General features: G+C 40.1%; 1 protein-coding gene across 5 annotated transcripts in view; it reads right to left on the bottom strand.

Moving 5' to 3' along the window:
* Nucleotides 1-862: 862 nt before the first annotated feature.
* MTFR1 (mitochondrial fission regulator 1) overlaps nt 863-26981 on the bottom strand; it is a 31228-nt gene continuing 5109 nt past the window's right edge. For 4 of the 5 annotated variants that reach the window (XM_061600104.1, XM_061600114.1, XM_061600097.1 and 1 more), the window contains exons 2-8: nt 23686-23828; nt 21942-22040; nt 12478-12596; nt 10911-11149; nt 9095-9362; nt 8521-8671; nt 863-2506 (exon numbers count right to left, since the gene is read on the bottom strand). In XM_061600104.1, the coding sequence (XP_061456088.1) occupies nt 2447-2506; nt 8521-8671; nt 9095-9362; nt 10911-11149; nt 12478-12596; nt 21942-22040; nt 23686-23751 (1002 nt within the window). In that variant the 5' untranslated portion in view covers nt 23752-23828 and the 3' untranslated portion in view covers nt 863-2446. Of the gene's footprint in view, nt 2507-6893; nt 7108-8520; nt 8672-9094; nt 9363-10910; nt 11150-12477; nt 12597-21941; nt 22041-23685; nt 23829-26981 lie in introns of those variants that run through there. The other variant, XM_061600124.1, reaches the window with a different exon arrangement.

Genomic DNA, 26981 nt, shown 5'->3' with positions numbered 1-26981 from the left:
TTGTTTACAACTGACTGGTAGTGGCTCTTCAGGGTTTCAGACGGAATCTCTCCCAACCCTACCTAGAGCTGCTGGGGACTGAATCTGGGACCTTCTTCATAAAAAATACCAGAGCTATAGCCCTTCCTCAGGGTTCTCAAATTTAGCAGCCACCAGTCATGGAATGCCAGTTTCATGCACTGTATTACATCTACAACAGTGGTGTAGAACCTGTGACCTTCCTGATGGATTCCCAGCTCCCACCAGATTCAGCCACCAAGGATGGGAGGTGTATACCAGCGACACGTAGAAGGCCACAAGTTTCCCATTCTTGTTCTACAGGCAGAGCTAAAAATCATGAAATTCCTGGTTTGAATCTCACATTTGCTATGAACAATGAGTTGGATTTAGGCAAGTCGCCCTGTCTCATCTTCCTTGTATAGGGAATAAGAATTAGCTTTCAGGTATGTTGTAAGGATTATAATTGGATAATGAATGTGGAACACTTTGAACACCCAATAGCACTATATAAATGTATTTTTACTTACTTTCAGCCCTGCACAGGGCTCAGGAAAAAAACCCTTACACTAATGGGCAATTAGGTTCTAGGAAATTTTCCAGCACTGCCTGAAAATAGCAGCTTTATAATAACTTATCAAATTATATTATGGCTTTCTGCCTTAGTATGTTATTTACTCTGACCTTATTCAATGGGCTTCCCTTTACCATTTAGTGATAGAGCCTTAACGAATTGGATCTTTTCAGATGCTATTAGTTGCAACAGCCACCTCAACATTGAATTATGAATTAACCATGAATGTCTGTATTCATCAGTGTTGGAGTATGGCATGTGTGATGAACTAAAAATGAAACCAAGAGCCAGTAAGTATCTTATTGATTTTAATATTGTACACTGGTACAGGCCAAAATACAAATGAGTTTAAAGGCCAACAGTTGACTTTAAAGTATATTGTGGCATTTTTACATGGTCAGATTAAAAATAATTCATAAAATAAAGTATAAATTTAAATGACAGCTTTTAAACATTTCAGGGATACTATGTAGCACTTTGCCACCCAGATTAAACTAGCTCTGAACAGTAAAAGTGAATTGTTTTACCTTATGGGGTGACATTCAACAATGTTAGCCCACTTATGCAATAGACTTCTGCTTGTGAAAACAACTCCCCCTTCTTTTCTTCCCCTCTGCATCCCCAAAATCTGCTCTTGAGGGTTGGAGAGCCGACTGGGGGACTGCAGAGCGAAGAGAGGAAATCCTGTCATGTCTGTTGGCACAACATTGGATCTTGCCCATTATAGTTTGAGTCAAGTAACAAGTTCCTAAAACCAGTACTGACAATTGCTAAGATGTTCAAATTAGAAGACCTCAGGATGGGTTCAATTTAGAAAATAATCATTTTCCATTTCCAGAAATGAGATCTTACACAGCACAAAACCAGAGCTGCACTTTACCCTCTTCCAAAGTCAACTTTTCAGTTATTTTTTTCAAAAAGCAGGATGGGTGATACTGTACTTGTTCAGTTGTTTGCTCCCTGTAAATGTGCAAATTCCTACTGAACTGACTAGGCTCAGTATTAGTCAAGTTGCTGGTACAAATACTGAAAATGACAGGCAGGATCATACAGCACAACCAAGAAGAAGAAAATGTAACCTAGGTGCTGTAACCTTGCTTTTTAAAGTCTGAGATTAAAGACCCCTGCAAAGCTTAATATACAGTTTATCAAAGTGTAATGTATAATTTGCTCAAATTTCCTAATACAGAACATGTAGCATTCCAATTCTTCTGTAACAGCATTACTTCCATTTCCTTGGAAATCACAATTAGTGTTTAGTCCTGTATAAAAATATAGTCTAAACTTTGGCTAATTTATTGTCTGTAAAGATGCTGCAATGCAAAAACAGGAGATGCTTCATTGAAAGCTCATTAAGTAAGGCATATATGTTTTGAAGTCTATATTGCTGAGTAATAAATAAGGTTTTGAAGCTGTCTCCATTATAGTGTATGATAAGAGGTAGAGTAGCTTCAGTGAAGTCTGAGTGTTTCATTTAAAGAAGCTGAGAACACAGCATGAGATTTCTGAATGCAAGAGTAGCTCAAAATTAGATGTTCAACTAGCTAAAAAAGACATATTTAAAAATTCCCCTTACATTACTCCAGCTATTACACTGGAACTATAATAACTTAAGCTAATTACTATCATTGTGTTCACACAAGTTAAGAGTGTCAGTCATTCTTATATTTGTATATTAATAACCTACGGCAGTATGGACACTTCTGTACTGAACAGCTGTGTTGCCACAGTACAGATTTTTTTTTCTTAAAAACCAATTACTAGTGGAACTAAGAGGTACATTTCAACTCAGACCTCTGGATTTTTTTAAAAAAAGTTTCCCAACAAAGTAAAAGCAGTTGGAAAAGTCCCATTGTGACGTAGATTTTTTTCTGCTTAAGAGTTCTCAATGAGAGTCTTCATTTTTCCTGTAGACTTCAGCATGTGTGGCCCAAACTGTGAAAAAGAGAAGGAGGGTAAGCAGAAGCATTTGTGCAAACTGGGAATAAAGCACATAGTCTCCCAAGCCTGTGGACTATAGCAATATGTACTCCGAATTCATTCTTGCAAGTTTCTTCTATGTACTGCCTTTCCTGATTTATAATAATAAATTTTGATAAATTTTGTGAATTTAACATTTGATTTTCAGTATTTAATGTTTTATATTCTGTAAACTATTTCGAGGTTGTTGATTAAGTGGTATACAAATCCTGTCAAATAAGAATGGAATCCAGTGAATGGTCTTGCCCTTGTGTAAGGGTTTTTAAAGCAGCAAATGTCTCTGCTGACAAGCAGTACTGTAGTGGCAAATTCAAAAGTGCAGGGTCCCTTCATGATAGCCACAATATGTCCCCTCATAGCTATGCCTCCTTTCCCACTTTCCCTCCTTTCTCTTGCTTTCTGTGAAATTTCAGAGTCCACACGCCACTACAACAGATGTCCCTAATAGCCAATCAGCATGAAAGGAAAGGCTGTGTGTTAGCTACTAAGAAGTGTATTTTCAGTGGCTGACACCTCCTTTCACTTTGATTGGCTCCCATCAGCATGAAACGGCAAGGACTCTTCTCAGTAGCTACCTTGTTCACCTTTCATACTGATTGGCTCATACATAGGGACCTGCCTGGAACACTGATCCCCCAAAATTAAGGGGTTTATGACCCCAGATATCTACATCCCTGAACAGAAGAGGGTAATAGGTGATTTTTTCCAAATCCTGCTTCTTCGTTCACCTTCCATGCTGTTCCAGAAGTTCCCTCAACACTTCGGAGCCAATTTTCAGGAGGGAGGGCTGGGAGAAGAGGGAATTAGCAAAAAATAGTTTCCCCTTCTGTTAGCACAGGCATCTGCCGGATGAAAAACCCTTCTCTTGGGATAAGAACACCAAAGGGATTCAACCCTGTATTCACTCTTGAAGCACAAATATGTCTTTGTTGGATTAAAACCTGTGACATTTCTAGAAAGGAGCTCTTCACTTACGAGTTGGAAACCTTCAGCATAATGCCTATTTAGCCTTCCAGATGTACCTCTGGTACAAAGGATCACTTAGTTCATTATTAGTCAATCAGCCCCTGATTAACTGCAAACTGAAGTAGTGAACAATATCTGCAACATACCCTCTGATGCTCTAGAGACCAACTGTACATGTTAATTACATTTTTGGTGGTTGATGACGATTACAATATGATACATTAGGGGCCCCACAGAGTTAAGGGGAGGTGGGGAGAGAAGATAAATAGTTGGGAAATCTCCCCCTACCCTATGAAAAAATGCTAAGCTCAGACTAGATAAGAAATTTCCTGCTCACCAGTCTAGCAATTGCAACTGCCCTGTAGTCGACTGTATTCAACTACTTCCCTGGTTGGCTTTGGGATCACAAATTCCACACAGGTGAATATATGGAATTCACTCAAGGTGACTGAGCAGGCTGGCAAAGCAGAGACACGGCACTCAGCTTCTGTGTAGGATGTGGTAGAAATTAAGCCCCTCTTTCTGCAGGTAGCATGATAAGAAAGGAGAAGAGTGCTTTGTTTCCCCCTTTACCAGCCTACAGTTCTTCTATAGCCTGAAGGGGTTATAGCCACCTGTTAAAAGAGGGCCCCCTCTTATGGGTATAAAGGTGGTGAGGACTTTTTTTGTGGCAGGCTAGTAAGTTTTATGGGCTTAGCAGTAAGCCCACCCTATAGTATTTAACTACTTGCCTAGTTCATAGGCAACAAGGAATTATATGCGGGTGAGTGAGTGGGCTCATGGAGGGACAGACAGATCACTCCATCCTCACTCCACCAGCCTACTTGGTTCAAGGCACAACAGACTAGTGGCCTGCATCTTCATGCTGCTCCCACCACCCTTGCCCTATTACCTTAACTGTGGATGGACTTACAGCCCTATACCCCGACACATGACAGGGGCTGTGGAACCACAAAGGCTAGCCCTGTCATGAACATGTCAGGAGGAGTCCCGCTGCACACAAATGTACATAGAACTCCTCCATGCCATGGGGCATCCTGGCCCAATCTGGATCCCTCCAACATGTAGGAGCTGTATACACATTGGTACACCACACTCCAACTGTGCAGTGAGTCAGGCTAGCTCACACAGCCCCACACCTGCCCTCACATGGTCTTTTAAAATGTGGACGGAGTTATTTGAATCCCCTTCTAAAGTTACAATGTATCCCTATACCCTAAGAGCAGCACTCTTGGGCTCCAGAAAGCCTGGAATAAGAGCTGTAGTGCTATTCCAGCTTCTCAAGGGAAGGGTGGAGTTTCAGGAATGGGGAAAGAATAACAGACCTATTTTTCTTTTCTCACCTACCTGAAACCTTGCCCCGAAAGGCTGTATCGCACTAAAGGGCTCAGATTTGGGGCTGGCTATGAGAATATGTAGAATATTTTTCCCCTCCCTGCCCCCAATCCATACATCTTTCCATATAGTGTCAGTTTTTAAATCTCAGGAAAGCAGAATTAAGAAAATTTGAGCCACAATCCCTCCACCTTCAGGATACTGTAATATGTTCGGGGCTCAAAGCCAAGTCCCTTGCCTTTCAATTCACCTCCCTTAACGGACAGGCTCTATATACTACAGCTCCTTGTTAGACTATTTAACAATTCTTTAATTTACAAATTAGATACTTGTCTGTGTGTGTATACATTTACCCCCCCCCACACACACACACAGAGAGAGAGAGCGCCTTGCAAAGGTAATCAGTTCCATGACCAATGCTCTCATATTACTGAATTACAAAAGGTGCATTGTAATTTTGTTCTGTATATTTTATTTTGAAACACTTAAAACTCAAAATCAAATTATTGTAAGGTGGCATTGGTTTTAGGTTTGTAAGAAACATAAAAAACTGAAACACGTAGCTTGCATAAGTATTCAACCCACACATATTAATATTTGGTACAGCCACCTTTCGCTGCAATAACAGCCTTAAGTCAGCTTTGCACACAGTGTCGGAGGGATTTTGGCCCATTCTTCTTCGCAGATTCACTCCAGGGTGAATTGGACCCAATTCAGGTTGGTTGGATGTCACTTGTAGACCCCAATTTTCAAAGAGCGCCACAGATTCTCAATGGGATTGAGATCAGGATTTTGACTGGGCCACTGTAGGACATTCACCTTTTTGTTCCTGACCTGCTCCAATGTTGCTTTGGCCTTGTGCTTGGGATCATCGTCCTGCTGAAAAGTGAATTTCCTCCCAAGCTTCATTTTTTTAGTGGACTGAAGCATGTTCTCTTGCAGTATTTCCCTGTATTTTCCTCCATCCATTCTTCCTTCCATTTTAACATGATGCCCAGTCTCTGCTGATGAGAAGAATCCCCACAGCGTGATGCTGCCACCATCATACTTCATTGTAGGGATGGTGTGTCTTGAGGCATGGGCAGTGTTACATTTGTGCCATACATAGCGCTTTGAGTTTTGGCCAAAAAGCTCTATCTTGATCTCATCTGACCACAAAACCTTTTCTCACATCGCAGCTGGGGCACTCTCATGCTTTCTGGCAAACTCCAAATGTGCTTTCAGATGGTACTTTTTGAGAAATGGCTTCTTTCTTGCCACCCTTCCATACAGGTCAGTGTTATGCAGAGCGGTTGATATGGTTGATTGGTGCACCATTACTCCACTCCCAGCCACTGAACTCTGTAGCTCCTTCAAAGTGATTGTTGGCCTCTCTGTGGCTTCTCTCACAAGTCTCCTTCTTGTTTGAGCGCTGAGTGTTGAGAGACGGCTTTTTCTTTGCAGTGCCAGTGGTGTAATGCAGCTTCCACTTCCTGATTATTGATCCAGCTATGCTCACTGGGATATCCAAACACTTGGATATTATTTTGTACCCTTTCCCTAATCTATGCATTTGTATTACATTATCTCTCACTTCTGTACAATACTCTTTGGTCTTCATGTGCCTTCAGATCTACAGCCTGACCAGTGATCCTTCAACAGTAGGGTTTTGATCCTGAGAATGTGATGGCATCTTGAATGGTTCACAGATGGAGACCAATGGTAAGGTAACTCTGTCCTCAATAGGGCAATTTTTTTCATCTGTGTAAATTGGGAGCTTCCACAGCACAGGGGTTGAATACTTACGCAAGCAACATGTTTCAGATTTTTATGTTTCTTACAAACCTTTTCCAACATAAAACCCATGCTACTTTATAATAATTGATTTTGAGTTTCAGTGTTTCAAAATAAAATATCATACAGAATGAAATTACAATGTACCATTTGTAATTCAGTAATATGAGAGCACTGATCAGGGGTCTGATTATATATATATAAATAAACGTAATTGTGATTAACCAAACAGAGGTTTTTATTATATTAACAAAATGTTTCAGCTTCCGCCTTCATCAGCTGTTAACATGTAAATTCTGTTACCAACGTGGCAGTTATAGAGCTTTGAGGATGGAATGCTCAGAGGGGCTTCATTTGCAGAAGCTAAGTAGTGGTGGTACTGTCCTCCAGGTTCAGGCCATGTGGTGCCAATGTGTCCAGAGAGTATATCCAAAAGTTCTCCCTTTTGGTCAATGCTGCTGGATCTGCTGGCATCTCTATCGCTGTAATGGAAAAGTCCAACAGGCTGTGACCTTCAATGTTAAAATGCTTTGCAACTGGTTGCTCCACTTTTTTAATCAAAATTGCCGACTTGTGGTTCCTGAAGTGCGTGCGTAGGTCAGTTGTGGTCTTTCCTACGTATTGGATATGACATCCTGGTCTTTTGCACTCGATGATGTAAACTATATTGCAGGACCTGCAGGTGATGTTCTGTTTGATGTAATATGTCCTGCCTGTCCTAGTGCTTGTAAAAGTGGCTGTCTCCCTGAGGTACACACAGGTGATACAGCATTTGGAGTGACAAGGATGAGACCTTGGATTGGTGATAGGTGGCTTAAGCACAGCTCTCACCAACAGTCTGTGCAAATTAGGAGGTTGGCAAAATGCTGTAACAGGAGGCCTGCTGATGGCTCTGCTAAGATGTTCAGAGTTTGCCAGCAATGGGTAGCTTTCCTTGATTGCTCGGTGATAGTTAGGAGATGCTGGATGGAAATCTACCACAAATGGAATCCATTGCTCTCTGCTCTTTGACACCTCAGTATGATGGAGTATATATGAGTCCCATAAGTATACAGAAACCTCCACCTTATTTTTTGGATTAAACCATTTCACTCCCAAACTGACAGGCATAAGACCACACAAGAAAGAATGATCAGCGGTCCAATATTCTGCTTGCCATGATAAGATAAAGAGGAGCCCTGCCCTTCCCCTCCATTGTACATGGAACAAAATGGTATATTTCTTATCCAGCTGCTTTTGCAAAAAATGTGATGTATGTATGCAGATTGCTTCTCTCCCCTTAAATATTAGACAGGCAATGTCTCTATCTTTTTGGCACCTACTTGAAGATCTTCCTCTTTCAACAAGCCTTTTAAATAGAAACCTTATCCCAGTCTCTGTCTGTGTTGGGATTGCTTTTTAAGATGTTTTTAAAGTTGATTTTTTAAAAATATTTTTTAAAGATTTTTGTTTTGTTTTGTTTTAAAGTCTTTTGTTTAAGATGTTATAGAATGCTTTTAGTGTGTTTTCCCCCTTGGGCTCCTTCTGAAAGGAAGGGCGGGATATAAATTTAATAAATACTTTCTGAAAACTAAGAAAACTGGACTCTACATAACAATGTGGCAGATTTTAATGAAATGTAGGCAAACAGCATTTGCTTCATTGATGCCATTTTTACAGTGTCTGCATGTCAATGAGGCTCTCTTCCTTAAAAAATAGTGTGTGTGGGGAGAAAGACTTCTACACAATACGGTGTCTAGCCAGAACAACTTCCAGCCCATGACCCTTAAGACATGCAGCTGGCTACAGCTATAGTTTAAAAGGCAAAGGGAGAATTGGGAGGGTTAAAATTCACCCACCATTTTGACATGTTGTCTCTAGTCACTAGCAAATCATAATTTGTACACAGAACTTACCAGCCTTGTTTCAGATGCTGTGGTCTGCTTTTCAGTTTCACTTGGGCTGTCAATTCGATATCGATAAGCAAATTTCTTTTTAAGAGCTTCAGCTATTAGGGCAGCAGGATCTGTTGGGTCAGTTACTTTTCTTTTGGTGCTTTCATCTGGTCTTCAAAAGAATAAAGTGAAACTGTTAACACAGACAGTTCAAATGCTTGCAAAGAAATCCACCTACCCGCACCCTGTAGAGCTGGAACAATTAGTTACAATTGCTACAACACTTCTTCCAACCTTATCTGAGACAGCACATATCCTGGCCTTGAGCAGCTATCTTTACCTAAGATAGTGCCACAGTACTCTTCCTGGTTTAAAGGGATAGGAAAGAGATGTGATGCTCCTCCTACTGCGAAAGAGTGCACCATGGTGCAAGTTGGTTCTTCAATAGGACCAGTATTACTTACCTTGATCAAGCAGATGAATTTTCTTCTGTATGTTAACTAAGCAACAATCTGATTGTTAGGCTTCTTCATTTTAACACCTCTTCCCCCCTTCCTGACCAGAGACAGAGAAAAAAAAATTCTAGTGCATTCACCTTTTCACTGATCGCAGCTTTACACTGTTCATATCTTTGAGAATATCTAGCATATTTGGTATTTCAGGTTTCTTTGGATCATTATCTGTCAAAGTCTGTCCAGAGTTTATTCTTTTTCCTTTGCGCTCCTTAATAAGGTCAATGGCTGAAGTGCTCTGCTGAAGTGGTGGTGGAGGTGGAAGGGGTGGTGGAGGTGGAAGGGGTGGTGGAGGTGGTGCTGTTGGTACTCCTGCTGGGACAGACATTGATGCTGCAGAATGTATTCCAGCTGTAACAAAATTATCCATTTAAATATGCAAGAATATCCTTCTTTAGTAAATAAGTTACCATTTCAAAAACCAAGCCCAGCAAAGCAATGCAGCATTTTTCAGCTGGTACAGACATCTAGCAAGATGCTGCCAAGCTTAATCCTATGCTCCATCTTTCACTGCTTCCACTCTTGTGCGAGAAGCAGTAGAAGAAAGGATGGATATCCCTCCTTGTAAAATATGGAAAAAGGTGCCTTAGATGAGTATGCTGGCACCACTTGTCCCAGTGTGGTAATCATGTTGATCAACATTACGAATCCTATTCCCTGATTTGAACACTCATGAATTTGTGGCAATACAGATACAACCCTTAAGAAGGCACCCCTCCTACAAGTTGTTATCTCAGCACCATGTCCTATCGTTCATTTAGAAGAGAAAAAAACTCTGGGAGAAGATGCCAAAAGGGATGCAATATGCCTACTGAGGATTTGCCTCCCTCCACCACTCAACCAGCACAGAAAAGGAGGCGGCAGGAGAGGACCCCCCCCACCAAACAATACAGCAAAGGCTTTGGCAACAGTCTCCCCGAGCAGGGCCAGACCACAGAGGAAGAAGAACCACGCTGCAGGCTGGGATGGGTGAAATATCAGCTTAATTCTGACCCCCCCCGGTGGTGTGGCACCTCCTCTTCCAGTTCCTCCTCTGCAGCCTGGCCCTGTTTGGGAGGCTGTTGCCAAGTCTCCACTGTATTGTTTGGCCGGGGGGGGGGGGGTCGGGTCCATTCCTTGCTCCTTCGTCCTCTTCCTTGGTGTTGGGTGATAGGATGCAGATTGGCAGTAAATCCGTTGCGGCTGCAGATTCCATCCCTACATTAGAGCCTACAACTGCAGGCACTGGGTTGATATGGGCAGGGCTCACAGAAAATTTAATATCAAGCAGTAAAACCCTTGCTAGCTGGGTAAACAAGGTTTTTCTTTCCTGTTGTCCTTCCAATACCCTCCACTGTCATGTGCAGATTGCTTTGCATTCACTTTTCTTTGTTTCATTTATCCCCCCCCTTTAATAATCTACTTGTTCAAAGTGATCAAGTGGCTAATGTGATTTGTATATTTCTTCCAAGAAGTATTGGCAGTCTTCCAATTCAATATAGGTTAAGTAATAATTCAGCAACACAAGTGTATTAACTGAAGCTTTCATTAAGTTGTTTCCAGACATCAGAATAGTAAACAGGTAAGTTTTTTCAACAGCTACCATTCAGTACCTTTAAAGTCAACAGAAGTCAGATAACATAGCAGTGACTCAAGATCACCTTGAATCTGAAATTTTTGAAACACTTTAAGAAGATATGAATAGTCCAGTGGATGGAACAGCAAACCGTGACTTTTCCACTCTCTTCAAGGTGAGTTAAGAAGTGAGCTAGTACAACACAGTTTCTTCAGGTCACCACTTCTAAGAGTACTCACACCCATGTTGAGTACCCCTTGGAAGGGGACTTACATGAAAGGAAAGCCATTTCAGGAGAAAAGACACACAACTAGTTTTGTTATTAAAGTAAAAAAAATCAATACCTGCTGTCATATTCTGCTGTTCTTGGAAGCTTACAATTTTGGCTATTTGTGCTCTTAAACTGGCAAGTTCATTTTCTAATGCATTTATTTTCTGCAAAGCTTCATTATTTGTGGCCACAGCAGTCTTGGAGTCATCTTCTTCTTGCAACTGCTTTGGCACAGGTACTTGAGTATCTAGATCTCTTCTTGAGCAGCCTTCACCTCTAGAGTGTGGTTGGGATTTTGAACAGACTTCTGATCTGTAACCACAAAACCATATACAGTAGTGCTTACTAACATAATCCCCAATATCTAACATGATAAAGGAAGCAATGGTGAGTTTCATTTTGCAGATCTTCATTAGCCAAAGAAAAAATGTGCCTGACAATTGTTGAACGGTGCTTTTTTAAAAAGCATTTTGGTTTGCACTTCTGTTACTTGTCCTTAGTCTTTGACACTGTCAGGCTATAAATCTGAACAAGTGTTGTTATTTATCTTACAAAGATATTTAGTAAGAATGGTATTTAAACGTGCCATTCAAATTCCTTTCATGAAAACGTAGCTAAATAAAAATATAAATGGGACCTGCAACAAACCGTTGCAGTGTGGAGTGTTGCTGTTCAGAGTTCCAAATATTCCAACACTCCTGACCAATGTTTTGTGTTCCTCCCCTCCAATAATCAGTTAGCATGCAAGCAGTCTGTGGTTACTGAGCATGCTCAATTCTCATTGGGCTGCTTGGGATTCCTTCCCCCTCAAGATTTTTTGTACTTCTGCAAACCCTGGGGTTCCCCCAAGCCTGACAATACCTCCCTCTTGTCTGAAGGTGGTACCATAGAGGAAGTCCCATTGTGCGAGTGGAACTCCCTGAGGGCAGTGTCAGATACAACCCAGACGTTAGGACATTTTTGACTACTCCTTTGTACAGGGATGTGCATAGGACTGCCATATTTAGGCAGTTCCCACTTCAATTTGAATCCCCAAAATCTGATTTTGACCTTAAGACACTACCATCACTTTTTCCATCTTTCTGTAAATTTAACGCACTATGGCAACCAAAATACTTTTAAGCATCACCATCAATGCAGGCACACACATCAATCCAGTCAGGCCTAGTGTGAAGCACTTAATAGCAGCATCCTGGTTTTGGCAGGGATGGAAGGGATCACTGGCATTCTCTGCAGCTATCGTTTGCTTTATGGACTAGAAGATTAACAATAATTCAATTGTGCAAAATGAAACCAATGTCCCCGAACCCCAGCATGTAATCTCCCTACTTCTCATAATACTACCAAATGAACTGGGTTCATCCCAGATGCAGTCCTTTGGGGTTTATGTCAAATTACAGAGTTCTAGTCTACACCCAATAATTTAAATATTGCAAGCACCTGCCTTTGCACGGTTCATTCCCTACCCAAGTGCCATAGGGGCTGAAACTTGCGACCGTCCATGTAACTCTCATATTTTTCTCCCTTCAGCAACAATTCAAGTGAAAAGACTATCTAATTCAGTTCAACATGCTGCTGCTTCCCTTGTCACAGCCTGATGTAAAGAAACAACTACAGAGGGAAAGTGTCAAGAAACATACCTGAGCCGTGTAGAGACTTCGCCACCTTCTTCAGCAACCCACCCTACATCTGCAAGGGAAGCTACTCCATCTTCTCTCAAATGGTTAGAATGACTGCCTTCTGCAGACTGAGAAGTAAGCTAGATTGAGCGGACAACATTATATATTAGGCTTGAAGTAGTATTACATCGACTTATGTTCACATAAAGTCTTGTTTCCTTGACGGTAATGGGAGGATGAAACAGATCCTCCTCTTATGAATGAGAGACAAGATAGAAGGATGTGTTTGTTTGCACCAGGGTTAAGTTCCACAAAGGATACTGCATGTGAACTATTGAGTTTTAGTATCAGCACAATTAATCTATGAAATACAAAATATGACCTAATGCAGCACAATGAAGAATCACCATATACACAGATATTTTCTGACATCTGGCATTATACCCAAATTTCCCTCTAAGCTGCACAGAGAATCATTAGTTGCAATTAGGAAAGTTACCTACGCCAATAAAGGTACTTACTGCCATCTATGAACAATTCATAAGCATCCAGCACTGCCATTATTTCAAAATGTTTCCATGCAACATAAGGTTCAGATTTAAAGATTCAAATAATTTTATTTATTTATTTCTTTATTATTTGATTTATATCCCGCCCTTCCTCCCAGCAGGAGCCCAGGGCGGCAAACAGAAGCGCTAAAAACACTTTAAAACATCATAAAAACAGACCTTAAAATACATTAAAACAAAACGACGTTAAAAACATTAAGAAAAGATTTAAAAACATCTTTAAAAAAGGGTTAAAATATAGTTAAAAAAACATATTAACAAGCAATTCTAACACAGACGCAGACTGGAACAGGTCTCAACTTAACTTTTGCGGCTAAAAGATTTGTGTGCAAGGTTCTAATGTCAAACAGTCTGTTTCTATTTCCAGATTTGCAAAGAAAGAGTCAGGAAAAATAAAGGGTTGATTCAGCTGCCTAGGAATTGTGGAAATATTTCTAGGCCAACTACAAACATATGAAATATCTTTCTTCTCTTCAAGCCTTGGAGTCAAATTCATAAGCCTCTTGATAGCTAAGCCCAAATTTGCTGTTAATAAGGCTATTAACATTAATATGTATTCAGAGATGTGGGTTTCATTAGAATGTAGGTACATACTAACCAATTATTCTAAATGGTTTTCAGATTAATTTTTTTCAAAAAATGGGATGATAATTTGGTCATTGTAGTACTACAGCAGAACGAATTTGTGAAGTCATTCAGGAGATGAACCAGGTCAAACTGTCCAATTAATTATGATATTTTTCTCATGATGTGCCAGAATCACCACTACCAAATAGGCTTTTAAATTGTACTAATAAGAATGTTTATTCTTCTGGATAGTTTTCTTCTTCAGCCATGTTTCCTGTAAAAGTATAACATCAAAAGGTTAAAAAGTCCAAAAATGGTTTGTCGTGCTGTTTTGAACGCCATCCTGCTATATTCCATGACAGCAATTTTAATCCAAAATTATTTGAGGTTCGGCCTCCACCTTGCTCAGAGATCCTGTCTTGTCTAAAAAACCCCACATCCGTTCTTTACAGGAATACCCCGCATTAACGTACACAATGGGTCCAGAGCGAGTACGTAAATCGAAAATGTACTTACAGTGAAGCACTACCTTTTCTTTTTATCTGCCATTAAATTGCAAAGCCAAATGTGTTTGAATGGGGAAACGGCAGCTGCCGGAGCCCTCCTAAGGAGGAGGGAAGGAAAGTAAAAAAACCCCACCGCCGCCTGGAAAGAAATGAAGCTGGCGGCAAAAGGCGAGAAGGCTCCCAGCCCAGGCTCGTCTCGGGGGAACGGCAGCCGCCGGAGCCCTCAACAGGGCTGAGGAGGGGAGAGGTAAAAAAATCCCCCAACAAACGCCCCAGACAAAACAAAACCATGAGAGAGGGGAGGGAACGAGGAAAAGGGAATAATGGGTTCAGTCCCACACACTCAATCACTCATAAAACTTAGCTATAACGCTACACTAGTAAAATTAAAACAGTTAAGTGTCACTTCTTCGGAAGCGAGCGTACGTAAACAGGGGAATGATGCTACTGTAAATATGTCCGTACTCGAGTGTCCGTAAATTGAAGGTCTGTATAGCGGGGTATTCCTGTATAAGTGGGACTTTCCTTTCCAGGGTATCTGTGCCATTTCTGGTTTCTGGTGGTCACCAGAAGTTGATTTAGCCCTGACTTATCTTTTACATTTCAAGGATTTTCTAGCCATGCATGCTATTATTCTGTCAGCCAAATCAGCTACCTGAGGTTATGGACTTATTTAAAACTCTAATGGGTAAATTACAGGACCATTTAATCAATAAAACTACAAATACTGCCCTTAGAAAATCCCCAGTAACATCCAGCTGGTTCAACGGTGAATGCAAACAGGCTAAAAGCCAGCTGAGGAGGATGTATCGTGAATATAGGAACACTAACTCCGCCCCCTTGCTTACTGAGTATGTTTCATACAGGCAAAAGTACAAACTATTGATAAAAGGGAAAAAACAGCAATTTGAAAAACATGCCTGGCAAACCCTAATAAAGGCTTCTAATGATAGGGACACTTGCTTCTTTTGGTACACAATATCAGGTTTCTTAGAGAATACCATAACCTTAGTTTTGTTATAATTGACCACTAAGTATTTCTTTTGGCAATAACGAGAAAATGCCCCCAACAGTCTTTTCAAGCCCACTCTTGTTTGAGAAAGAAGCATGGCATCGTCTACATATGATAGGACAGAGATAGCTTTAGAAGACAGTTTGTGGGCATGAAAGGCTGGGGATGTTAAATGCTCAACTATGTCATTAATATACAAATTGAACAATACAGGGGCCAAAATGCAGCCTTGTTTGACCCCTTTTGTCACTGAGACAGAATCTGTAAGATGTCCGTCTGTGGTACATTGCACCTTCAGCCAAGTGTTATTATATAAACACTTGATCAGGAAGAGGAGTCTTTTATCTATAGATGAGAGGGCTAATTTTTCCCAGAGTCTTGTACAGGAGATTGAGTTGAACGCTGCCTTCAAGTCAATAAATGCTTCATATAATGTGCCACCTGGTTTCATTTTTGCATATTTATTGATTAAATGATTAAGGACAAAACAGTGGTCTACACCCGCTTGTTCGTCAGCCAGGATACCTTCCTCAGTTATCCAGTCAGTTAATTTATTATAAAGATTTTTTGCGTAAAGTTTACTAATTACACATAACAAGCTGATTGGACGATAGATAGCTGGGTTGGATTTGGATCCTTTTTTAAAAATAGGAATAATTATGGCAATACCCCAATCCTCGGGCAATAGCCCTGTAGAATTAATAAATGAGAATACAGGTGCCAGCAGAGGGGACCACCAATCACAATTAGATTTTAAAAGTTTGGGAGGTAGAAAATCGATGCCTGGTGCTTTGTTATTCTTTAACTGTGAGATAAGGTTCTTAACTTCGATTACAGAAACTGGCGGCCAGTCTGGTAAATTTTCTGGGACATCCAGTGTTTGGTTCTCCTTAATTCTATGGTCAAAGAATAGTGATTGATAGTGCTGCTTCCATTTGTTAGGACCAATAACACACAGTGGAGCTATACAACTATTCTCTAAATGTCATAGGCCCCATAGATGGCTCCTGGACAAGCAGTCAATTGAACAAGTTAAGAGTTTTTAAATACTTGGGCACAGTCTTTCAATCAAATTTCTTAAACAAAATTTCTCTGCTCCTCGTGCTCTTAATGCTTTACTGTGAATGGAAGCAGGCCTTCCTTCTGTTACTTTGAGGCTTGGCTGAGGACATTTAATTACTGTCTGCAGTTAAGTCTATTTCCTATCGGTCCAATCTCTCGAGTTCTGTCTGACTCTTATGAGAGCAGGTGGTGAAGGCCGTCAGGTCAAGACTTTGCTCCTATGGCTTATCCCCACACCAATTACTTACTTTAGGGGTTAGTAATGCAAGAGCTCTTATTAAACAGCGCCTTTACGATATCGAACAACAAAGCAATTTGGCCGCAGTAAGAAAATTCTATCTGTGGTACAAGTTTCCCACTCAGCTATGTTAACACCCCCGCCCCTTATTTACAAAATGTAACAATCTCTAAATACAGAAGAGCTTTTACTAAAGCAAGATTGAACATACTACCATCAGCTGTATTAGAAAGGCGTTTTAAAAGAATTCCATTGCAAAACCGTCTATGCCCATGCGGAGACGGCAGTGCTGAAACAGTAGCCCATGTACTGCTATTCTGCTCTTTCTATAGAGATTTGAGGAATGAGCTAATTATCCCACTGGGCATCTAACCAAATTCTATGTGGTTTTTCTTCTTGCAGACCAAGAGCAGAGGGTGACAGAAATGTCTGCAAAAGTTTTAGCAAGTGCCATTAGAACCAGATCTACAATGGGACCTTGAGTTTTAATCCGTTACAACTCCTTTTTTATTAGTTGGTAGTTCTACTTATCCACCTCTTATGTTGGATTGTGGATTTATCAATTTTACTGATTGGTATCTTATAGAAATGTTAGAATCCTAGCAGGACATCTGATTAAGCTGTATATTTGCTTTTTATTGCTTTTATTGTATACATTTCAATTGCAATTGCAATGGCTCGTAGCTAATGCAAATAAAGGATTTGATTTCTTCTTCAGCAAATAGCGTTAACAAAACATGAACATGATTTTTGAATAGTTAACTATTTCAGGTTTTAGATAAATGTAAAGTTATTTAAAAAATAAAATTTAAGCAATTTCAACCAAGTCAACATGAGAAACTTAAAATACTGGGTGATATGGTTAAACAGTCTTCTTCTTTACCTTTGCCTTCCTTGTTCAGTGTCTGGAAAAGAAATATAAGCTTTCCTGCTTTTTCAGTTCCCAACTTATTTCTCAATTTAGAAAGAATTAGTGCAAAGGAAGAAAAAAATCTCTCTACACCTGCAGAAGAGGTTACTGCTGTTAAGAGCTGGATTACCACTTCAGTGGTATCCTCTTGTTTAGATCTACTCTATCTCTCCAACTTCTCTGTTCATTGACCTTCTCTATCTTTGCACTTAGAGACAAGGCCTTGAGAGAGAGCGAAAGAAGGCAAGCACACCAGCTGCAGAATATGACTGACCAGGTTATCTCCCATCTCCATAAACTGCTGTTAACCTATTGATAGAATATAATTAGAAGTTGTAAAATTAGTATGCATGATGATATCTTTGACCCAGGCTCTTTTTATTTACACTAATTGTTAAGAAATTTTTGAAATCTGATTTAAATAAAAAAACAGAAGTTTTGATTTTTAAAAAAACAAACCATGATTTTTACCAACCCTGTTTAGAACCCAAACTTTGAGCATCCAGATGTACAGGCACACCATGGTTTAGAGCTACTTGTCTGCTTAGCTCTTCAGTCTCTAGTTCAGGGGTAGCCAATAAGGCAACCTCCAGATGTTGTTAGACTACAACTCCAGTTATCCTTTACTCTTGGCCATACTGGCTGGGGCTGATGGGAGAGCAAGAGTTCTCTATCACGATCTGTGGCAAGCATCCAAATCACCCCACACTTTTAATTTGTTCAACTATACTATAACTTTTTGAGTTACAAAACCTTATTAAGGCCACAATGCTTTGCCCACTTGCCTGGAAGCAAGTCCCACTGAATATAGCGGGCCTTGCTTCTGAGTAAATGCTGCCCTGGGCTCCTGCTGGGAGGAAGGACGGGATATAAATTTAATAAATAAATAATACATAGGGTTGTATATCAATACAATCCCACAGTTCTCTCACAGTTGAGAATTAAGGTTCTAGAATTAGTATAATTTATGGTTCTTAAGAGGTCTAATTACAAGCATGCATTCAAGTTGAAGAAAAAGGAGAAAACTGACTTACTGCTGGTCAGTGCATGATCCTGTGACAGAACAGCTAAAGCAAGAAAGAAAGAAAGGAAAGAGAATGCTATAGAACAGTTTGTAGCAACAATCTAGAAGAAAGCATAAGGGCAACACCATGGCATACCTTCTGATAAAGCCAGCTTGTTGATTCTGCTTCTGTATGGCACATCAAATCATTGTACTGAATAACATAAATTTGCTCAATTTATGGAAAGAATAGAAGATCCTTTTTGAACTAGAAACCACGTTATTTTAGACGAACAAGCAAGCTGTTCCCAAAGAATCTGCTTGCATACTCTTACCTCTAGCCCCTTCCCACTTTTGTAAGAAATACAGTGCCTTCCAAAAATAATCAGATCCCTGACCAATGCTCTCATATTATTGAATCACAAATGGTATGTTGTAATTTTGTTCTGTATATTTTATTTCCCAACATAAAACCCATGTTACTTTATAATAATTGATTTTGAGTTTCAGTGTTTCAAAAGAGTATCATACAGAGCATAAGAAGAGCCTGCTGGATCAGGCCAGTGGCCCATCTAGTCCAGCATCCTGTTCTCACAGTGGCCAACCAGGTGCCTGGGGGAAGCCCGCAAGCAGGACCCGAGTGCAAGAACACTCTCCCCTTCTGAGGCTTCTGGCAACTGAACGAAATTACAATGTACCACTTGTAATTCAGTAATATGAGTGCATCGGTCAGCGGTCTGATTACTTTCAAGGCGCACTGTATCTATAGGGGGTTCACAAATTTTTGGCTTGATTCTATAGAGAGCCATCATTTGTGCTCATCATTGATCCTCCTGCACACACATGCCAAAGGACAGAGGGAGGTGTGTTTGTTTCTGTGGTGTTTTGAAGCAGACTGAAGCAAATCTTTTGTGCTACTTCTGCATCTTTCAAAGGTCAGCAGCACAGAACCACCCTCACCCTGCCTCTGCAAGGTAGAGGAGAGGTCTCATGTCCCACTGAGCTTTTAAACAGAAACCTGCTCAAAGGTTCAGTATGAAGTAACAGATTTCACTTGAGTCGAGAGTTTATCATAAAGCCCTTACCCTGGTGAGGAATTTTATGGATGCATGCCAATGAGAGAACGGGGCTTTGAAAATACAAGAGATGGGATGCTATTCCTCACTTCCCATTCTATTCTTTCCCAAAAAAGCCCTGCTGAGCCAGCCCTTCCCCATATTAATAAGAACATCAATCTAACAGGCCATTAAAATTGTGTTGGTGACAGACCAGTATGTAACAAGTAAGTATGAATGCAGGTGGGCCAACAAAATCAGGAAAGACCCATTTTTTACCTTATAAAAAAGCTAGAAAACTATGCTCATTTTCATGTATCGTACAACACACTTTCAAGCTGCTCATTTAAATGTATTCATTATAAGTTTAAACTTAAAATCACATCCATTCTTCAGTGTATTTTCTCCTCAAAAACAATAGTTGGAGCTCACAAGATTTCAGTAAAATTAAGTGCTACTGTCATAAGACTACAATAAAAGCACAGAATTCATGACTAATGTAATCTTTCCAGAAAAAAATATGTCCTCCCACTTTCAAATTTGAAGAATGAATGTTATTGTAAATCACATTTAATGAAAACAGCAGAGATTTTAATGAAAACAGCAGCAATCTTGCTTTTGACTTTCAGGTGTCTCCTGAGACTTTTTTGTGCCTTCAGGTTTTAAATGTTTTTGAGTAGCCAGTCATTTTAATGATTGTTTTGTATTTTTAAAAATGTTTTTATATTGCTGTACACTGCCTTGATGTTTTGCAAGAGGATGCTATATAAATACTTTTATAAATAAATGACACTCTTAGCTTGCAAATACTTGTCTGGTATATGACACATTAATAACAAAATGACTTGTTTTATTAAAGAATTAAGATTCCAAAAAGGTTACTTTTTTATATTAAAAAACCACAAACTCTAAAAATCAAAATAATGCTGTTTCTATTGGAATAGATTACATTTCAAACACATTTGTTTGCTTTTTATGGTTTCTGTGCATCTCTCCCTGTGTATCACCATTTTGCCCCATCTCTGATTTTCACTTTTATTTACAATCTGTCTGCTATTCTTTATATCATTAAGACTCTTCGCTTAGTCCATCCCATCCCATTTAATTGTGTTTCAACAACTCAGAAATGCATTTATACAGCTCTAGGCTAATGCTTAGAAGGAATGATTACGAAAGTCTGTATTAATCCTCCAAGTGGGTAACAATGTTAAGTCTCTTGCCATAAAAACAAAGTTTTGTGGAACTAGAAAAGACACATTTATTACAGCATAAGCTTTTGTGGACTACCATCCACCTCATCTGACAAAATGGACTGTAGTCCTTGAAAGCTTATGCTGCAAGAAATCCGTCTTTAAGGTCCCTCAGGATTCTGTTATTAATCCTCTTATATTTTGTTTGACCTTTAACAGAGATGAATCACACAGTTTGTAGGCAGCGAAGTGTGGGTTGAGTAGATGTAGTCAGTTCTCTCTTCTGAGCATACAGCAAGCCTTTGTTCAAGACTGGCACCTCATCAAGCCACTTCTGAACCCCATTTCCAAAGCTTCATGACAGCAATATAAAATCAGAATCTGGGTATGCAAGATTCAAAATGTCATGGACGTGACTCCTGGGGCTGCCGACAAAAGGAGCCGTGTTTCAATGATAATAATTCCCCAGGTTCCAAACCAACTTATAGCTGCATTAGAGGCAATCACTCACACCAACATTTGTAATAAGAGGCCCTGCTGCTCCACAGCAGTTATTCTGAAGCAAGTTAGTACAATATGCGTAGCCACTCTACAACAACAAGAACACAGACAAAATCCTTCTTGGAAAATGACACATAGCATCAACAATTTAAAACTGGCCAACTTTGTCTTCATAAGAACCAAACTTTTTAAAGCATAGGTTTATCATACAGAATATGCCAGGTAGCTTATCTTCTCAAAATGAATGCTAAGAATCTCTAGACAATGTCAAAATATGTCATATTCATTGGAAGAGTTCATGTGCACTTGTAAGCAGATGTTTAATGACATCACACTCTACTCCTCCCTAAATACTACTAAGCTTCCAAATGACAGTATTTAAGATGTTTTCTCATGATGTTCAACAATTTTAACAGCAGCCAACGGAAGAGCAGTTTTTAGGAAGTTATCAAGCATGTAAAACGTGCTCAGAAGACAGAGAACCTAGAATCTAATGATAAAGGTAAATTTTAACTACTATGTGGGACCTGCAACAAAATGATGTAGCACATCTCTTGCTCTGGGCCCAAACAGCCTGTAACAGGAGCCTTTTACAGGCCTTGTATGGCTCAGAGAGGAGTGTATTTTAAGCTGATGACACATGTACCCCCCCCTGGATATTTGTTATACAGTTTTAGGGGCTTGAACAGGCCAACTCCTCCTCATTTGCTATGAAAGACAGAAAAATTATGCTGGTCATGACACATTTGGCAGCCTTTAAATTCACAAAAGTGTACCCATAACCTAGACCCTGAGATCCCATTAGACTGCTCTGCCTACAAAGATTGTTTTAATATCCCTCTGGAAATTAAAATGAAGATTAAAAATCTCACCTGAAACTGAACTCTTGGACATTGTATCAGAGAGAGGTTGGTGCCAATTTTCCTTACAAGACTTCTGTTGGGACCATAAGGCTTGCTTGACCAAAGCAACTGAAAGGATAAAAAAGTAATGTTATAAATGTCGACGTGATGTGTCTATTATGAAAACAATTTGTGTCTTTAAGTTTCAATGCACAGCCAGATTAAAGGTTGTATCTAATGCTAGTCCTACTTTGAGTAAACCCATTAAAGTGAATGGGCACAACTAATTTAGGATTATTACTTTCAGTGGATCTACTTCAAGTAGAAATGAGTAGGATACAATGCAATAGCTACAATGCTATGTACATTTACCTGGGAGTAAGCCCCAATGAAAGTACTGGGACTTACTACAGACCCTCTCAGGTGTTAGGATCAGCAGAGGGCCCTTTTGGTAGTTGCACTGCCCTCAACAGTTTGGGGGTGGTGACCTGGGAGAATTCACAGAGATGTATTTGGCAACTTCACCACACAATTTTCAGCGAATGCTGAAGATGCACCTCTTTACCTTAGCCTTTGACACCTGAGATGTATATTTTTAAGATCCACCCTATTTTTGTGATGTTTGTGCTCTTGAGTTTTAAATTGTTTAAGGATGTATTTTAAACTGTTGTAACGTGTCCTAGGACCTCAGGGTGGACGGAGGATAATAAATGAAAAAAATGATAAAATATGCATAGACTTGCATTGCAAGGGCTGTGTACAAAGAAGAACAAACTAAGCAGAATCACACAAGCAGACTCCACTTGTGCAATGGGTCTTTCCCTTCCTTCCCCCCCCCCTCCTGATCTGGAGGGCTGTGAAACGTAGAGTATGGTCGCTGGCACAAGAGACACCATTGGATTTCATGCATTATGCTTGAATAAGGATGATGTGGGATATGCTGCAATTCATATGCAGAAAGGAGTCTAGATCATGGGTGGGGAAATGAATCTGGCTGGTGGGCAAGATCCTGGGTTTCTCCACATTCAGTGGGCCATTTTGACAGGTGAGCACAGCCCCCCCACCTGTCAGTCATTTGAAGTTATCATGGTGTCAGGTGACATTTTTCCTTTGTAGCACAGTAAGCCATGCTAAACAGGAAAACCTAAGCCCAGCCAAGCAGGGCTTAAAGACACTGCCAATTAGCTTACTGGTGATGACTTCAAGTTTCACTTTGTTTTTAAATGATATTTTAATTAATGTTTTTACTGTTTTAATCTGTCTTTCCAATTATATGTAAATCGCTATAGGTCCTTAGGGTGGACATAAGTCTAAATAAGTAAAAATAAAATAAAGGTGTTTGCAGTACATTAGATGGGAAGCTGTAGCATTCATCTACCACCAAAGGTCTGGGCATAAAGGTGTATCTTGACCCATCAATGAAAAGTGTACAACAACAAGGACAAATTAATTTTATAGGAGAGGGAGTTCTATAACCAGTGGCCACACCAGAAAAAACCCTTCTCAAATGCTATCACCCTATGAACCTTAGAGGGTGGTGACACTGTCAATAGAGATGCGTATACACCATACTTCTAAAGCACATTACTGCCTCCAAAGAATCCTGGGAACTGTAGTTTGTTAAGGATGCTGGGAATTGAGAGGTACACTTTAGTTCCCAGGATTCTTTTGGAAGGAAGTCATGTGTTTTAAATGTGCTTTACATGCAGGGTGCATATGCAGCCAGACCCTATTGCTCTGAACAGACAGGTCTGTACTTCACTGTAATACTTACTGATTCCATAGTCAATGCTGCTTGTTCAAACATTACTCTAAGTAGGTTCTTAATCCAGAAGATCATCTGGAACACTGGAGAGTTGCCATAACTTATTACCTAACCATCTCAGTTTGCTGTAATGCAGATGTTCCATAGTCACACTGGGGGAAAAAACAAATGGTACAACAATCAGTATCTGTATGAAACTCTCTCGAATTATGAAAACTTGTCACAGCCTTTCCCAACCTTTGGGGCCTCAGATGTTGCTGGACTACAATTCCCATCATTCCTGGCCATTGGCCCTGCTGGCTAGGGCTGACAGGAGATGTACTCCAACATCTGGGACCCAAAGGTTGGCCTAGAAGAAACATATTTTCACTGCAAGTAAACTACCAGTATTTATTGACTGTCATTTGTAAACCCATTTTAGTTCATTAAAAACTGTCAAGCAGTATCTCTGTAAATTATTCTCAGTGTGTATGTGGGGAGAAGAGTTTTGATGGACAAGAAGGTTTGGGCTGCAGTATGTTGATGACACTCAGCTCTACCTTTCCTTTCCAACTTCAGTCTCCACTGGAGGCTGATGAAGGCAAACAAGCTAAGGCTCAATTGGAGCAAGATGGAGGTGCTGTGGGTGGGGAGATCCTCAGCTCCAAAAGGCAGTTTACAACTGGTTTTGGATATAGTGGTGCTTCCCCTGAAAGATCAAGTACACATTTTGTGAGTACTCCTGGATTTGGCACTGACTGGGCAATCCCAGGAATGCTTTTCTACTAGTGCTGACTGGTATGCCAACTACCCTCTTATCAGGAGAGGAATAACATTGCCACAGTCATCCATACTCTGGTCACATCCAGACTAGATTACTGTAATACTCTATGTGGGGCTGCCTTAGAAGACTGTTCAGAAACTTTAACTGCTTCAGAATGTGGCTGCTGGGGTCCTACTGGGGGTGCAGGGTGAGGCAGTCATTATCTGTAACACTTTATTATATCAACTGCACTGATTATTGGTGTGTTTCTGAGCCCATTTCAAAGTGTTGGTTTTGACCTTTCAAGCCCTAAATGGTTTGGGCCCAAGCTATTATTTGGACCATCTGCAACCATACTACCTGCCTGTACCTTAAGATCTGCTTTGGAGGGTTTCCTCCCTTGGTTGGTAAGGTGAATGGCCACAAGGGAGAGGCCCTTCTCTATGATGTCCTCATGATTATGGAATTTCCTCCCATTGGATCTACTCCACGTCTCTAAGCTGCAAACTTTTCAGAAGGCCCTGAAGACATCTTTTCATGAAGGCTTATCTTTTTTCAGCTAGCCTTCAGGCATGATGCTTGTTAACTGGGTGATGACTTAACTCACTTATGTGCTCTCTAGATCTGTAATTTTTATGTCATGTGTTGAATTGTAGTGTTACGTTTTAAATTTTGCACTGTTTTTCATATTTTCTTTTGCTTGAAAGTTGCTTTGGAAGGGTATTTGCCCATAAAAATGGACTAAAATATTTTAAATAAAAATAAATGTTAAAACCCCAAACTATGCTGTGCAAAATTCTTTAAAACCTCAAATTTATATGATTGTTCTGCTCACATGAGATTATGGGATTACTTCTTTGTTGGTGGTATATGGAATATAACTGCAAAAGAACAGTGATAATTAAAAGAAAAGTTCCTTAAAAGCTGATATTTTCAAGAGCATTCAGTTCAAGTACCTAGTACAGGGATGGCAAATTAGTTATAGCCTGTCGCCAAAGACTGCCCTCCAGTGAATTATTTTAAACTTTTAAAACAAAAAATTAAAAAATCAGTTCACTGCACTGGGTCTCCGACTGTGATATCATGATGCTGAAAGGTTTTCTGTGCATGCTTAAGACCCCCCATGTTTCCATTTTAACCCTCCCTTTTTAAAAAAGTCTTTTTTATTGACTTCTCCCGTAGTCTCATGCTGTGACATTGTGATGCCAAAATGTTTGAGATGCCCTGTATCGCTGAGAAAAATAATACTTTTATGTACTTTTCAACCTAGCCACAAAATCCCTCTGGCCAGAAAGGAGAAACACCTAGGGCTGGCCAGAACTGGATTATGGGTGGCAGGAAAGGAGACAAACAGACATGCGGGAGAGAATGGATGTCAGAAGCCCAGATTTCAAATAATAAAAGGTCAACCTGTGCTGTTTGCAATTCCTGTCCCTAAAACATTCAAAAGATACCAGGGTAGCAAACAATATAAATACAGCGCACATTAACAAAAACAGAACACCAGCAGAAACCATCATGCAAAATAACAGCAGCTTAAAAGGAGAAAGAATATCCAGAATACCTAATAGTCCTAAGGCAAGTAATTTAAGCAGATGTTGCACTAACAGAGCATTCCTAACCAGGCAGATAAACCAGACTATCTCCTAAATAAGTTAAGCTGCATCCTAACTGTTCTGGCCAGGGATGTGTTGCAGGGGATGGGGGCAGTGTAAACCTTCATTTCCTACCCTTTCATTGACTCCTATGGGTTGGACATAGTTACATGTGCATTTTTGATTAAGTTCACCAAACTCTGTGGGCTGTGCCATTGAACAAAAGGAGTCAGGATGCAGCAAAACTTTGTTTAACCCTCTCCATGCCCCCCCCCCAATATGCACTCTCTCCCACTGGCACATCCTTTTTCCCCGATGTAATTTTCACCAGCAAGGCTTTCCAGTAGCCGGAATAAGTAAATAAGCTACTTATGTTTGGTGGTGGGAAAATAAGCTGGCTGGGAGAGTTTAGAATGTGGTGTATCTGGACATTGGAGTTGGATACATAATTGGACAGTTGGACAATAACTTATTGGACAATAACTTATAAACACAGATAGAAAGCTGATCACCAATTTTAAAAAAGTTGCCCAGCACTGCACAGGTTATCTTCAAACACTGATGGTTACTTTTAGGAATTTGAAATAGTTTGCCTGCCCTGAGTGGGACTGAACCTTGGTTAAAACTATAGCTCAGCTATGTGATCTTGGGCAAGTTTCCATTCAGTACAATGGTTGTATAATATCCTACTTGCAAGGTTGTTTTGGGGTAAGAATAAGGATTTCACAGTGGAATTACTATGAAGATAAAAACAAAGGGACCAGCCCATTTCTAAATGTACCTAGAACCTAGGGATTAAAACAATAATAAAATGTAGAGTACCAGTAGTAGAACCAAAACAGTGGGATGGCTTGCATGTAACAAGAAGCCCCACACTATAGCTTGTCATGCTGCTTAAACCTGAGCTGCAGTTTGTTTATTTTGAACAAACCTTGAACGGTAAGGCAACTTGTGGGCTGTCTGGAACA

This window comes from Rhineura floridana, chromosome 1, assembly GCF_030035675.1.
Source record: "Rhineura floridana isolate rRhiFlo1 chromosome 1, rRhiFlo1.hap2, whole genome shotgun sequence".
Taxonomy (NCBI): domain Eukaryota; kingdom Metazoa; phylum Chordata; class Lepidosauria; order Squamata; family Rhineuridae; genus Rhineura; species Rhineura floridana.
The sequence above is the reverse complement of the archived record's forward strand: the minus strand, read 5'-3'. Positions and strand labels throughout refer to the sequence as shown.